At 55.8% G+C, this 13,238-nt stretch overlaps 2 protein-coding genes and 1 non-coding gene across 5 annotated transcripts; 2 read left to right on the forward strand and 1 right to left on the reverse strand.

The window, feature by feature from the left end:
• Window positions 1-2,359: 2,359 nt before the first annotated feature.
• Window positions 2,360-5,013, forward strand: RPL10 (ribosomal protein L10). 3 transcript variants are annotated; one of them, XM_065900350.1, is made up of 6 exons: window positions 2,360-2,529; window positions 3,379-3,437; window positions 3,527-3,634; window positions 3,857-3,995; window positions 4,550-4,712; window positions 4,798-5,013. In XM_065900350.1, exons 1-6 carry the CDS (start codon window positions 2,507-2,509, stop codon window positions 4,948-4,950), a joined length of 645 nt encoding a protein of 214 aa, XP_065756422.1. In that variant the 5' UTR covers window positions 2,360-2,506; the 3' UTR covers window positions 4,951-5,013. The 3 variants fall into 3 exon arrangements, with proteins under 3 accessions (XP_065756422.1, XP_065756425.1, XP_065756424.1); XM_065900353.1 differs by lacking the exon at window positions 4,798-5,013 and having other exon boundaries at window positions 2,494-2,529; window positions 4,561-4,669; XM_065900352.1 differs by lacking the exon at window positions 3,527-3,634 and having other exon boundaries at window positions 2,507-2,529.
• Window positions 4,371-4,505, forward strand: LOC136143142 (small nucleolar RNA SNORA70). The gene has a single exon (XR_010657843.1). It is a non-coding gene; the product is annotated as a small nucleolar RNA SNORA70 (small nucleolar RNA).
• Window positions 5,014-6,641: 1,628 nt separating the features above from the next.
• On the reverse strand, window positions 6,642-9,568 carry DNASE1L1 (deoxyribonuclease 1 like 1). The gene is made up of 8 exons (XM_065900312.1): window positions 9,501-9,568; window positions 9,235-9,403; window positions 8,786-8,874; window positions 8,618-8,704; window positions 7,438-7,538; window positions 7,191-7,303; window positions 6,862-7,110; window positions 6,642-6,779 (listed from the first exon to the last, which is right to left on the reverse strand). The coding sequence occupies exons 1-8, from the start codon at window positions 9,566-9,568 to the stop codon at window positions 6,642-6,644; spliced, it is 1,014 nt and encodes a 337-aa protein (XP_065756384.1).
• Between the last annotated feature and the right edge of the window lie 3,670 nt (window positions 9,569-13,238).

Below are 13,238 nucleotides of genomic sequence, written 5' to 3' on the forward strand. Positions count from 1 at the left end.
AGTGGTTAAGAATCCGCCTGCCAATGCAGGGGACACGGGTTCGAGCCCTGGTTCGGGAAGATCCCACAGGCCGTGGAGCAACTAAGCCCGTGCGCCACAACTACTGAGCCTGCGCTCTAGAGCCCACGAGCCACAACTACTGAAGCCCGCGCGCCTAGAGCCCGTGCCGGGCAACAAGAGAAGCCACTGCAACGAGAGGCCCGCACACCGCAACGAAGAGTAGCCCCCGCTCGCCGCAACTAGAGAAAGCCCGCGCGCAGCAACGAAGACCCAATGCAGCCAAAAATAAATAAATAAATAAATTTAAAAATAAAAAAGTATTAGGACATACAGCTGCTGTGTAGTCTAGCACCTCACATGCTTGGCTTGGACCTACCACTGACCTGCATTTCATGGGTTTTGATGCCAGAAATGCCCTGACAGGAGGTGCAGGACAGAATCCGTAGGCTTAGGGAGAGAGGAATTTGAGAGTACATTCATCATATCCGGCCTGAACACTCCATCCCCCAACTGTGCTCCAGGGATAGGTCCAGAAGCAGCTCTTTTCAGCAAGGCGCTGAGAGAGCCATTAGCGCAGGAACACGAGCGGAAGGACTAAGGACCCCAGGAACAGCGTGGCACGTTCCAGGAAAAGCAAGAATGACGGGCTGGAGCCAGGTGAGCCAGGCACAGAAAATGAGCCTCTAGGGCTTCCCTGGTGGCGCAGTGGTTGAGAGTCCGCCTGCCGATGCAGGGGACACGGGTTCGTGCCCCGGTCCGGGAGGATCCCACATGCCGCGGAGCGGCTGGGCCCGTGAGCCATGGCCGCTGAGCCTGCGCGTCCGGAGCCTGTGCTCCGCTACGGGAGAGGCCACAGTGGTGAGAGGCGCGCTACCCCAAAAAAAAAAAAAAAAAAGAAAAAAAAGAAAGAAAAAGAAAATGAGCCTCTAAGAAGGAAATAGTTGGGCAGACTGCTACAGGACTGCTTGATGCGTATAACCCTAAATCCTCTAGTTCTGGGAGCAAAACCCTGACTTGAGTTGCCCCCGTGGAGAGTCACATCTTCTCACCCAGTTTCCAGACCCAGAGCCCCCTGATGGAAGGGGAGGCCGTGTTCCCTGGGAAGGACCTAGTTGCAGCAGTGCTGGAAGTGCACAGCGCAAATCTTCCCAAGCCTTCCTAAAGGACCCATTCACTAAAGTGAAAGGTCGTCCTGGAGAAGAACAGGTGTGTCACACCTGTCAAGTCACACGGGGAAGACTTTGTTACCTTCTTGCTATCCCCAGCTCTAGAAGCGTGGGCACCTCTGGCGGATACTTAGATCCCTGGTGGTATGGGTACTAGCTCTGGACACTTCTCTGGATGTATTCTTGGGCGGGCGGGGGGTGGTTCCGTGAACATCTCAGAGGCACACTCAGGAGGCGCTGGAATTCAGTGGGCGGGGAAAGAACTGTGTGTGGGGGTGGGTGCCACATTCTGGGCCCCGGGAGTGTGGAAGCTCCCAGGAGTACAGATCAAGGCAGTTCTCAGAGGCCAGGACTGGGGCCCAGCCGCACAAGGAGTGACAGTGCTCGTTTGCCATCTGGGTGGGGTCGCCACCTTCCTCTTCCCCTTCTCCAAGTCACCCTGGGGAGCACAACGTCTCTTTTCTCTGCCGGGTCAGGGCGGGCCCAACGGTGCTCACGGGCTCTCCTGAGCCCTGGATCTTGGGGGGCGGCTTTTTCTTGGCCTTACTCCGGGAGGGCGCAGACCTCCTGGGGCCGACGCAGGCCCCGCCCCGGCTCTCCAGGAAAGGAGGACTTGGCGTACAGCTCGCAAACAAGAGGGCTCAGGACTCTTCGGTTACGGCCTGGGGGGGGGGGGTTACGGAGGCGGGGCGAGGGCGGGCCTCTCGCTCCGGCCTCCCGGTGGACAAATGAACGTGGGCTGAGCCTCCAATAGGGCGCCTCCCTGCTGGGCTCTGGAGCGCAGCGGGAAGGTACAGAGGGCTTGTCCCGGGCTCCGCCATGCCCGGGAACACGCGCGCGGCCGCCGTAAGCCCCATTCGGCATTTTCCTTCTTTCAACTCTAGGAACATACGTCTTTTATAGTTACGGCAAAGCCTCGGGCAAGAGTTCTACGCCCACAATGGCCAGCCGGAAGCCGGCTTCTCTCGCTGATGTGGCGAAGCCCCATTCGCCAGCTGGCCGCCTGCGGTACGGGACCTAGCCGCCTCCCCGCTCTGCGCTTGTGCCCAACCACTCCCGCACGCAGGCGCAGAGCCCCGCTGCGACTACGTTCCGGAAGTGTGACAGAGTGTCTCTCCGCCCTCACCCGGACTCTATGGTTCCTACGCGTGAAGAGAGACGGCCTATATAAGGCCTGCGCAGGCGTAAGAGCATCTCTTTCCCTTCGGCGCGGTGAGTAGTCGGCCGTTGTGGCTCGTGCGGTGCCCTTGCCATTTCTCTTCTCTAGTTCAGGGCCTGTCTTCGACTGCTCTTCCGATCTTGTATGTTTTGTTGCAGCCACTGAAGATCTTGGTGTCGCCATGGGCCGCCGCCCCGCCCGCTGGTGAGTGCCTGTTTCGCTGCTGGGAAAGTGGGGGAGAATCGCGTTTGGCTGCTAAAAGCAACCGTGGGTGGGGTCTCCCTAGTGCGGCTTTCCTGTCCTGGGAACGGGCCCCGCGTATTCTCCAAGAACTTTTAGGTCGCTTTAGGTCTTTGTACCATTTGGTTGTATAAATTCATGCTGGTATTTACCGCTTCCCTCTTTTCGTTGGTGTGGCCGGTTGACCCAGGTCTGCATACGTTAGCCCCATTTTAGGGCTACAAGCGACGTCCGCCTTGCATCCCGCCTTAAGAGCTGAAAAGTCGCTTGCTTTTTAGGTTCGGTGCCCTCAGGGTCTTTGTGTGCCATCCCCGTCTTATTTCCAGGCGACGTGCCGTGTGGGCTCCTTGGTCGCCAAGGGCAGTCCCAGAAAAGTGTGTTCAGCCGCCTCGTGTGCCCTTCAGGGGGCGCCCATCACGAGGCTTGGAGGCCGACTTAATGCCACGTGCCCAAAGGACTTTAGGTGGATGGCACGAAGTGTGTTACTCTTCGCAGTATTTAAATTGAGAAAGTCCGTTTCAGGATGTTAGCCTTATAGGGAGTTGAAAACACAACAGGGCATAGAGGGTGATTTTTTTGGTTTGTTTTTTTTTTTTTTTTTACTTTTATAATCTAGCATTGGTGTCCTAATTTCTGGCCGCATCTTGCTTTAGCACCAAATTTCTAGGAATGAAGACCAAGCTTAGAGATGACATGTGTCGTTCCCCCTCTCCCAACGCCCCTTTGGTCGTAGATTGAGGAAGAACTCAAAGTGCCTATTGTGGAGTTCACTTGTGAATCCCTGCTAACTTGGGTTCCTCCCCTTCCCCGCAGTTACCGGTATTGCAAGAACAAGCCATACCCAAAGTCTCGCTTCTGCCGAGGTGTCCCTGGTAAGTGGTGGGAAAGCCCCCAAACTGGTTTGGCTGCACTGACCCAGTGGCTATGGTACACACACACTCTAACCAGATTTGTTTTCTAGATGCTAAGATCCGCATCTTTGACCTGGGGCGGAAGAAGGCAAAAGTGGATGAGTTCCCACTCTGTGGCCACATGGTGTCGGATGAATATGAGCAGCTCTCCTCTGAAGGTGAGGCAGGTTTCCTTGCTCACCGTCCCATGTCCCTTGTATGTGGGCCCCCGGCCAGACCTAGAGCTCACCGCAGTGGAATTATCAGGTCGTTAATCACGAGCAGCCAATCGTGAGCCTCTTTACTAAGCTTCCCCCAGCCAATACAGGTGTTCCCAGAGAGCCATGGTAAGTGCTTCTGTGCCATTTTGTCTCACTCTGCTGCCTCCCCTGCCCCAATAGCCCTGGAGGCTGCCCGTATTTGTGCCAACAAGTACATGGTGAAAAGCTGCGGCAAAGATGGTTTTCACATCCGAGTGCGGCTCCACCCCTTCCACGTCATCCGCATCAACAAGATGTTGTCCTGTGCTGGAGCTGACAGGTGAGCTGGGTCCTGAGACTCCTGGCCTTTTCAGATGTTCTCCTATATCTTAAAGCCTGGGCTTGATTATTTTTTTCATCAGTCAGGGCAAAGAGGTGGCCTCACAAAGAGTCAACCACCCATAGCAAAGCCAGGCCAAAGGGCTAGCAAGTGGACTTCAGTGGACAGTCCCAGAGACAAACACAAAAGGCGTCATGGCTCTGGGAAGCAGGTAGAGGGAGGTGCTTCTGCCGGAGGAGCTCCTCTTTGAGCCTAATGGCATGAGCTGCAGGCAGGCAGGTTGCTGGCATGGTCACAGGGTGGATGGCTTTCAGATGAGCGCAGTAGCACCTTGCAGGGATCCTAGCTAGTCTCTTTTAGGGTTCTCTGTGTTCTTTGCAGCCAGTTAAGCCGACTGTGCTCTTTTCCCCATGGGGGCCCGGTGCGCAATGGCTGCAAACAGCAGCCTCCTCGGTAGTGTATGCGGCCTGTTGTCTGTACGGGTTGCCCTAAGGGACCTTGGAGACAGCCCTTTCCGGTGGACATTCATGACTGGCATGCTGTTCCCAATCTAGGCTCCAGACAGGTATGCGTGGTGCCTTTGGAAAGCCCCAGGGCACAGTGGCCAGGGTCCACATTGGCCAGGTCATAATGTCCATCCGCACCAAGCTGCAGAACAAGGAGCATGTGATTGAGGCCCTCCGCAGGGCCAAGTTCAAGTTCCCTGGCCGCCAGAAGGTATGTAGTGCTACAGCCTTGGTCTCACCTTTCCCTGCTCCTGTCCCCAGGCCTCCTTGACTCGGCTGTTTCTGTCTCTCTCTAGATCCACATCTCCAAGAAGTGGGGATTTACTAAGTTTAATGCAGATGAGTTTGAAAACATGGTGGCAGAAAAGCGGCTCATTCCGGATGGCTGTGGGGTCAAGTACATCCCTAATCGTGGCCCGCTGGACAAATGGCGGGCCCTGCACTCGTGAGAGCCTTGGCGCTGCCCCCTCCCCACCTATGGCCACTAATAAACTCTACTTTCTTCTCCTGTCTTTGCATCTGGATTCATGGGGGGTGGGGAGCCTCTGGGAGTCCTAGGGTTGCTGTCCCTTCTCTTCAGAAAAAGGCTGACCACTAAGCTGGCCAGCTGGCGCTTAGCAGGGCCAGCACCGGGACCAGCACTTAGACCTGCCTTAGATCCCAGGCAGTGGGTTCACAAGTCCCCCTGCATGTGCATGGAGCACTTCCTTAGTAAAGCACCCACCCTGGGTCATGGAAAGGGGTCTCAGGCAGCTGTGGAAGCTCTTCCCCAAGGGTCCAGACCAGGACAGGAACATTGTTGGACATGGGGAGGAAGGAAGCAGACCAGACATGGTTCTGGCTGTATTTTCACCAGTTACCCCTGGAGTAAACATTTGTCCTGGGCCTAACCACATTTCCCCGTCTACAGAGTTGAGAAATCTCATCACCCCACCCCATCCTAAGCCTAACCCACTACCCCTTATAGGGCCTCACTCCCAGGGCCCTTTACTCCTGATATCAAGCTCCTATGGCTGAGATAGGGCTTGGCGACAAGAGACCTTTGGGCAAATAGCGTGCAGTGTCCTCTGGCCCAGGGGATCCTGGTGTGCTATCTGACACCAACTGCCAGGGCCACCCTGCTGTAAGAGCAGCTGAGTCCCAGAGCTCTGCTAGGTGGGGTGGCCTGGGGCTGTGAGGCCAGGAGAAGAGGACCCTAAAGGGATTTGGTTCCAGAGCCCAGCATAGTAGCCGGAGAGCCTTGCTGCAGTCTGGCATCTCGTAATCCTTAGCAACTGCCATTTCTAAAGTTTAAAACTACCTTTTAACCTAAAGTTGATGCTTCTATATCATAAAAACATAACTTGCACTTAAACGGCTCTGATGTCCTGCTAGCCGTCTTTAATGAGCTCTGTTTTCTGGGAAATGGAGCTGGGGAAGGAGGGGTTCTGTGATAACACTAAGTGGGGTCATTGTTACTTCGCCTGTAGTATCCTGTATCCCTTTCCCCTGGGGGATCACATACACAGGTAACTTCTTTGTAGATAGTATAAGTGGTTTATGTAGATGCTTTTAACCAGCCTAGGAGGTGTCAGGGCAGCTAGCTGGGTTACAATGAACTTAAACATTTCCTGTTGACTACTTACTGTGTGTGTGTGTGAACTCTTTAGCTCCGTCCCTGTATCTAGTCGGGTCTTGCTTCATATGAGTCCCATATGATATGATATGACCCTTCATATGATAAAGATGACCCTTTGCCATGTCTGCTACACACATGTAATATCCCTGCAATCTAGCTTTCTGTTCTCAGCGTGTATGGTCTTGTCATACAATAAATATTTATTTATTTGGCTGCATCGGGGTCTCAGTTGTGACACGTGGGATCTTCATTGCAGCATGGGGGATTTTCATTCCCCCACCCCAGCCCTGGAGCCTGCCTTTTGTCCTCATTCCTGACACTACCTGGGCTTAGAGTGGCGTGGCTCCAGCCTCAGGGCTCCTGCCTTCCTCTTCCACATTCTCATGCCAAGCACAGTCCCAACCAAAGAACACAAGCCAAAGCAAAGGCACGTAGAGGAGTGGCACGGCAGGATAGAAGGGGGGGCTGAGTCCAGAAAACGGCATAGTCCTCGCAACTGTGGGCAGCTGGCATGCGGTGGCTTCAGGCCAGCAGGCCCAGCTGGGCGGACAGGAGCAGCAGCAGTGACAGTAACAGAGCGGCCAGGCTGAGGGTGTGGGCCCCGTGCACCGCACAGCTCAGCTCCACCTCCACGGGGTAGTGATCGCTGACGTTGAGGGCCTGGGGGTGGGCAGCGGGACAAAGCGTCAGTCTCGGGGCCTAGGGGCTTCCCCATGAGCCCGTTCCTGCCTCACCCCTTTACCTCCTCCTCGGTGAGCCCCAAGCTCCGGGGGAAGTCGAAGGCGGCTGCGCCGCGCAGCATGCCCTGGAGATGCTCCCCGTGTAGCACTATGCGGTCGTAGGTGCAGTGGGTGCTGGCCCGCACCGTGGTGTCCACGCCATCAGGGATGGCCCAGTGGAAGCCAGCCTGAGTCCGAAGGACTAGGTCATCCAGGCGCTTTTTGGTCAGTGAAGCACAGTCAGCGTTGAAGTCCCCAAGCAGGATCACGTCCTGGAGAGGGAAGCAGCAGTCGGGCCTGGCCACCTGGCTGTCCTGTCCCCCTCCCTCCCATACAACTGGCCCAGCCCTACCTCGCTCTGCCAGCGCTGGGAGGCGTCCAGAAACACGTGGTACAGGGCGTTGAGCTCCGTCTCTACGGCCTTCGGCGTGGTGTGCAGTGGGACCAGCACCAGGCTGGGCAGGACTGCAAGGCCCCGGGGACAGAGGGCTCCCAGCCACTCCTGGCCCCCTCTGCCCAGTCCCCCCCAAGGCCCCGTAGAACCCACCAGACCCCCATTCCTGCTCCCTCATAGGGGGCCACCCTTCATCCCTACCTACCCTTGCTGGGCAAAGAGAACCGGCACACAAAGGGCTCCCGGGCAAAGAGGTCATTCTGATCGTCGTACGTGTAGGAATCCAGGACCTGCGCCTTCTGTGACCTGGTGGACCACTGGTTTCAGTTTGCAAGTGCCCACATCAGACCTGGCACTCAGGGAGAAGCCCTCCGCCAGCAGCTCCATTTCATGTAAGCACAGCCTGCCTAGCCTTTCTTTCTAGAACTTCTTCTAGATCGAGATATATTTTGCACATCGTAAAACTCACCTGCGTAAAATGCACGATACAGTGGCATTCAGTACATTCACAAGGTTGTGCGACCATCCCCACAATCAATTTTAGAACATTCTTATCACCCCAAAGAAACCTCGCCCATGAGCAGTTCCCGTTCCCCTCCCCGCCAGCCCCTGGCGGCCCCTGATCTGTCTTCTGTCTCTGTACATCGCCTCTGCTGGACATTTCATGTGAATGGAATCCAATAATACATAGTCTTCTGTGTCTGGTTCTTTCCCTTAGCACACGTTTCAGGTTCATCCAGGCTGCAGCCTGGCTCAGACTTCCTTCCTTCTTAGGCTGAATGATATTCTACTACGTGGAGAGACCGCCTTTTGTTTATCTTCATCAGCTGACGGACACTCGGATCATTTCCACTTTGAGATTGTTATGAGCGGTGCTACTGTATGGGCGTGTCTCTGTTCCCCCATCATTTTGGAGTGAATTCTAGACATTATGTAATTTCATCTATATATAGGAACAGGTCTCCTTCCCTGACTGCCACCCTTGCCCTCTCAATCCTGACCCCCGCCCCAGGCTATCCTCCCAGGGACTTAGGGCTGTTTCTGGAAACTGGGTCTGCCCAGGACCCACGACAGGCCCCTGGTGAGCCTCTTCCCAGAAGCTGCAACCAGTCACTCCCAAAGAGGGAGCCAGCCTCACCCCGAGCCCCTGTGGCTTCCACAGGAGAGAGGCGGGGGGCCCCACTTCTGTACTTGCAGAAGGAAGGCCACCTGCTGGAGGGACACATGGGCACTAAAGCTGTCTGGGGTAGAGGACAAGAAGACCCCAGGGTAAAACCACTGAGGAGAAAAAGTGTGATGCGGAGGTGAGGGCCACGCTTGGGGCTACTGCGCCACCGCACGCCGGGCCAAGTGTCCAGACCGCCCCGGTCACCATCTGCACTCACCGGTAGATATACACATATCTCTCCTTGTACGTGCCACGCCCCAGCAGGTGGCTGCTCAGGAAGCTGTAGGGCCCAGAGTCATCAAATCTGCCAGGAAAGGGGAACCTCGGGTCAGCGGCCCTGAGGCTCCGTGGGGCCCCCAGTTTAGACCCACAAAGCCCTCCTCACCGATTGAGTTCTCGAAGCAGGAGTAGGATGGCACTGCCAGTAGAGTCCACCACCTCCTGCAGCAGTGTGATGTCACACCGAGCCAGGATCTGCAGGACACCAGGAAGGCCAGCCCCACTCAGTGCCAGCCACCCTGGGAGAGGGGTGGCATCCCTGGGGGCCCGGCACCAGCGCGGCCAAGAGTGGCATGACACGCTGGCTGCAGGCCAAACAGAGCAGCGAGGCTAGAAGGGACCCGGGAGAAGACTGAACGCCATCTCCACCAACACCACACCCACTTTGTGGAGGAGGAGACTGAGGCCAGCGACAGGGAAGGAAGGTGCTCCATGTCTCCACACCATGTCTCCTGATGTCCCCTCTTCTCTGGCACATGCCCCTGGTCAGGTAGGGCTAGGGGGCTTTGGGCCATGGTCCTTAGGGGCACAGCTTCTCTGCAGTGATGAACCTACCTGAACTAAGGTGTCCAGCACAGGCTCCCTGGCCACCTTGCTGAGCGTCAGCCGCTGGGTGTTAAAAGCACAGATGTGAAAGGTGTCAGCCCCACCAGCCAGGAGGAGGAGCAGAAGCAGTGCATGGCCATGTATGGGCTTCTGGAACCCTCCAGAGGAATCCAGGTTGCTCCAGGTTCAGGTCCCAGTTGGGCTCAATTCTAGTTCCAGAAGGACACAGTAATATGCGACAGAGAAAGCGATGCCATCCTGCTGCTGCCCAGCACCAGCCTCCCAGAGCTGCCAGCATCACACATTTCCTGCCTTTCTTGTGGACACCTTCCGACATCAGCATGTACGGTTCAATCTCGTTCTTTTTAATTGCGGTCAAATACGCATAGCATCACGTTCACCATCTTAACCATTTTTAAGTTCAGTGGCATGAAGCACCTTCACGGTGCTGTGCAACCATCCCCACCATCCATCCCCGGAACTCTTCCACCTTCCCAAACTGAAACTCTGTCCCCATTTGACACTAACCCCCACATCCCCTCCCCCAGCCCGTGCCCCCCCACCCTACTTTCTGTCCCTAGGAACCCGACGACTCTAAGCAGCTCGTACAAGTGGAGTCGTACAGTATCTGTCTGTCTGTGACCGTTTGATTTCACTGATCATAACGTGCTCGTCTCATCCATGTCAGAATGTCCTTCCTTTTAAATTCTAAATAACATTCCGCTGTACGGATGGACCACGTTTTGCTCATCTATTCACCTATCCATGGACACTGGGTTGCTTCCACTTTCTGGCTACTGTCAGTACTGCTACTGTGAACATGAGGGTACAAATATCTCTTCAAGTTCCTGCTTTCAATCCTTTCGGTTAGATACCTAGAAGTGAAATTGCTGGAACGTATGGTAATCCTATATTTAACTTTTTTGAGGAACCGCCATACTATTTTCCACAGTGGCTGCCCCATCTTACATTCCCACCAGCAGTTCACAAGGGTTCAACCTTAGAGTTGATTCCAACTTTTCACCGCCATTAGCAACTAGAAGGACCATCTTCGTGCATCTCTGTCTCCTCACTTGGCAGACATTATGCTCAAGACAAACTCCCAGCAGTATAATTGCTGGATTCAAGGGCGTATGCATTTAGAATGATCTCGGATACACCAACTCACCACACTGCAGTGTGTGATGGAGCCCCTCTCCCCATCCCCCCCCACTACTGGTGAGCCCTACTTGTTCATCTTACCAGCTGGAGCACCCCTCTTCCTGAGTGTCTTTCTCTTTGCCCTGTCTTTTGGGCTCAGGCCCTTGCTCAACTCCCTGTTGGTGTTGCCCTCGTACAGTGACGTAAGTCCCTCTACATCTGTCTGCCTGCTTTTCTCTGTTGCCTTGTCACCTGCCTCAGTGCCTGCCCGGGCTCCATGCCTGTTTCCCCCTAGCCACCTGCTCTGTCATTCACGCTAGTTTGGGTCCCCTGCCCTGGTATCTATTCTGGGATGTATGTAGGCCTTTAGGCAGCCCTGGGCTGGCAAGGGCAGGCTTGGAGGCTCTGGGGCCAGGGGCTCCCAGGTGGGCGGAGGAAAAGAACTAGAGAGTTCCTGGCCTCAGCCCAAAGTCGGTCCGGGCTCCCAACACCAGCCCTTAGCCCCAGCCCTGGGATTCCCTTCCCCTCTCGCCTTCCCTCACAGGCTGGGGGCAACTTCCTCCTTCCCTCTGGCCAGAGGGCTCCCATACCTGTGCAGAACGGGTCGTCTCCACACCACCTTCCTGTGCTGTGAGCGGATCGCGACTCCCCACGGAATCACAGCGTCTGCCTGGGCAGGGACCGTAGACGAAAACAGAGGAACAGACTCTCAACTCTCCCCACCCGTCAGGGCTGGCTCGGCAGCCCCACCCTTCCCGGTGGGCGGGCCCGGCCCTGGCTCCACCCCGGAGGCCGCCAGGAGGTTGGGCAGCTGGCCTGGCTTGGACCTGGCCGCCCACTTTCCCACCAGACCCCGCCTTCCCCGCCCGGGTGGGACAGGGCGCTAGCGGAGGCAAAGGCGGGGGAGGGTTTGAGCAGATGACCGTGCTGTGAGTCAGAGTTTTTCCTGTGCCCAGGGCGCGCAGCGAGGGGCTGCGGGCGCCCGAGCGCAGACTCTGTTCTGCGCTCTCCCAGGCCCGGCGCTCAGCCCCCGTCCCCGGCCGCCTGCAGGAAGGATACGGTGGGGAAGACTCCAGAGCTGGAGGCGTGCCTGAAAAAGGGAAGCCCCGCGGCGAGCCTGGGCACCCCCGAGGACAAGGGCCTTATCTCCAAGACCTCGGGCCGGGCCCGGTGTGGCTGCGCACTCCTGAGCGCTCTGAATACCCAAAGCGAGCGACAGTCGGCGCAGGAACTGGCCATGGTGGTGGAAGCCGAGGGCGGACTAAAAAACTGTACCTGAGAGATTAGAGCGCTGGCAGCTCAGTGCCCCGTGGGGATCCTGCACTGTCGCTGCTGGGACAAGTGGGGGACTCAGGCGGTGTCTGCGGGCGGGCGATGGGTCCTTACTGAATGGTTGTAGTGCGGTCTTCGGGGCAATGTCCCCGTTGGCAGGACCTCCGTGCTAAGGGATTGGGGGTGGTGATGAGCCGAAGACTGGGATTTTTTTTTTTCCCGCGTCTTGCTGGATCTTAGTTCCGGAGCAGGGATTGAACCCAGGCCCTCGGCAGTGAGAGCGCCGAGTCCTAACCACTGGACCGCCAGGGAATTCCCGGGAAAAATATTTTTTAATCAATAAAATTATACTTTGCTTTAAAAATAAAAAATAGACTGCTTAATGCCTACAGGTCTTTCTTTTTGGGGTGATGAACATGTTTGGACCTAGTTAGAGGTGGTGGTTGACAACACTGTGGGCGTACTAAACGATATAAAATACTGTAATATACATAGTATTTCCTATTGTATGTTATATGCTGCTATATATTACATATTGCATCACATGTTACATTATATTACATACATACATAAGTATAGTACAATTCTGTAATATTGTGATTATATAAAGTTGTAGGGCTTCCCTGGTGGCGCAGTGGTTGAGAGTCCGCCTGCCGATGCAGGGGACACAGGTTCGTGCCCCGGTCCGGGAAGATCCCACGTGCCGCGGAGCGGCTAGGCCCGTGAGCCATGGCCGCTGAGCCTGCGCGTCCGGAGCCTGTGCTCCGCAACGGGAGAGGCCGCAACAGTGAGAGGCCCGCGTACTGCAAAAAAAATAAATAAATAAGTTGTATGTAGCTAATTATGTAAAGTTACATAATGTAACATATACAATACATAACGTTTAACATTACATACGTTACATACATAAAATAATGTAATATAAAATACTATAAAATGGTTAATTCCGTGTTATACGAAATTAATGAAAACAAAGGGGGAAGAAAACTAAAGTAAAAGTGCTCCGCCAGCCCCGACCTTTTTTTTAAAATAAATTAATTTTATTTATTTATTTTTGGCCGCATTGGGTCTTCATTGCTGTGCGCAGTGCACGGTTTTCTCATTGCAGTGGCTTCTCTCGTTGCGGAGCACGGGCTCTAGGCGCGCGGGCTTCAATAGTTGTAGCACGTGGGCTTAGCTGCTAGCACCGCGGCATGTCGGGTCTTCCCTGACCAGGGCTCAAATCCGTGTCCCCTGCATTGGCAAGCAGACCCTTAACCACTACACCGCCAGGGAAGCCAGCCCCGATTTTGTGTGGTGTCAGGTAATCGTGTTGCGCAGCCCATGTTACTCACGGAGAGTTCACCGGGGAGGAACTAATGAGACAAAACGGACCTGCAGCCGGCGGGCGGCCTCAAATCCGCGCGGCTCCGGAGCGGGGCGGGGCCACGCGGCCCGCGGGCCCGCCCCCGCTGCCGTCAAGCGGCCCGAGCGCGTTTTGCGACAGACGGCGGTAGAGCCCGGCGCCGTCGCAGGCTCGCTTTCCGGCGGGTGCGGGGGCTTCGCGGCTGCCGCTCCCGTCCGCGCTAGGTCCTCAGTGCGCACCCCGTCTCCTGGCTCCA

The sequence above is a fragment of the Phocoena phocoena genome, chromosome X (assembly GCF_963924675.1).
Source record: "Phocoena phocoena chromosome X, mPhoPho1.1, whole genome shotgun sequence".
Taxonomy (NCBI): domain Eukaryota; kingdom Metazoa; phylum Chordata; class Mammalia; order Artiodactyla; family Phocoenidae; genus Phocoena; species Phocoena phocoena.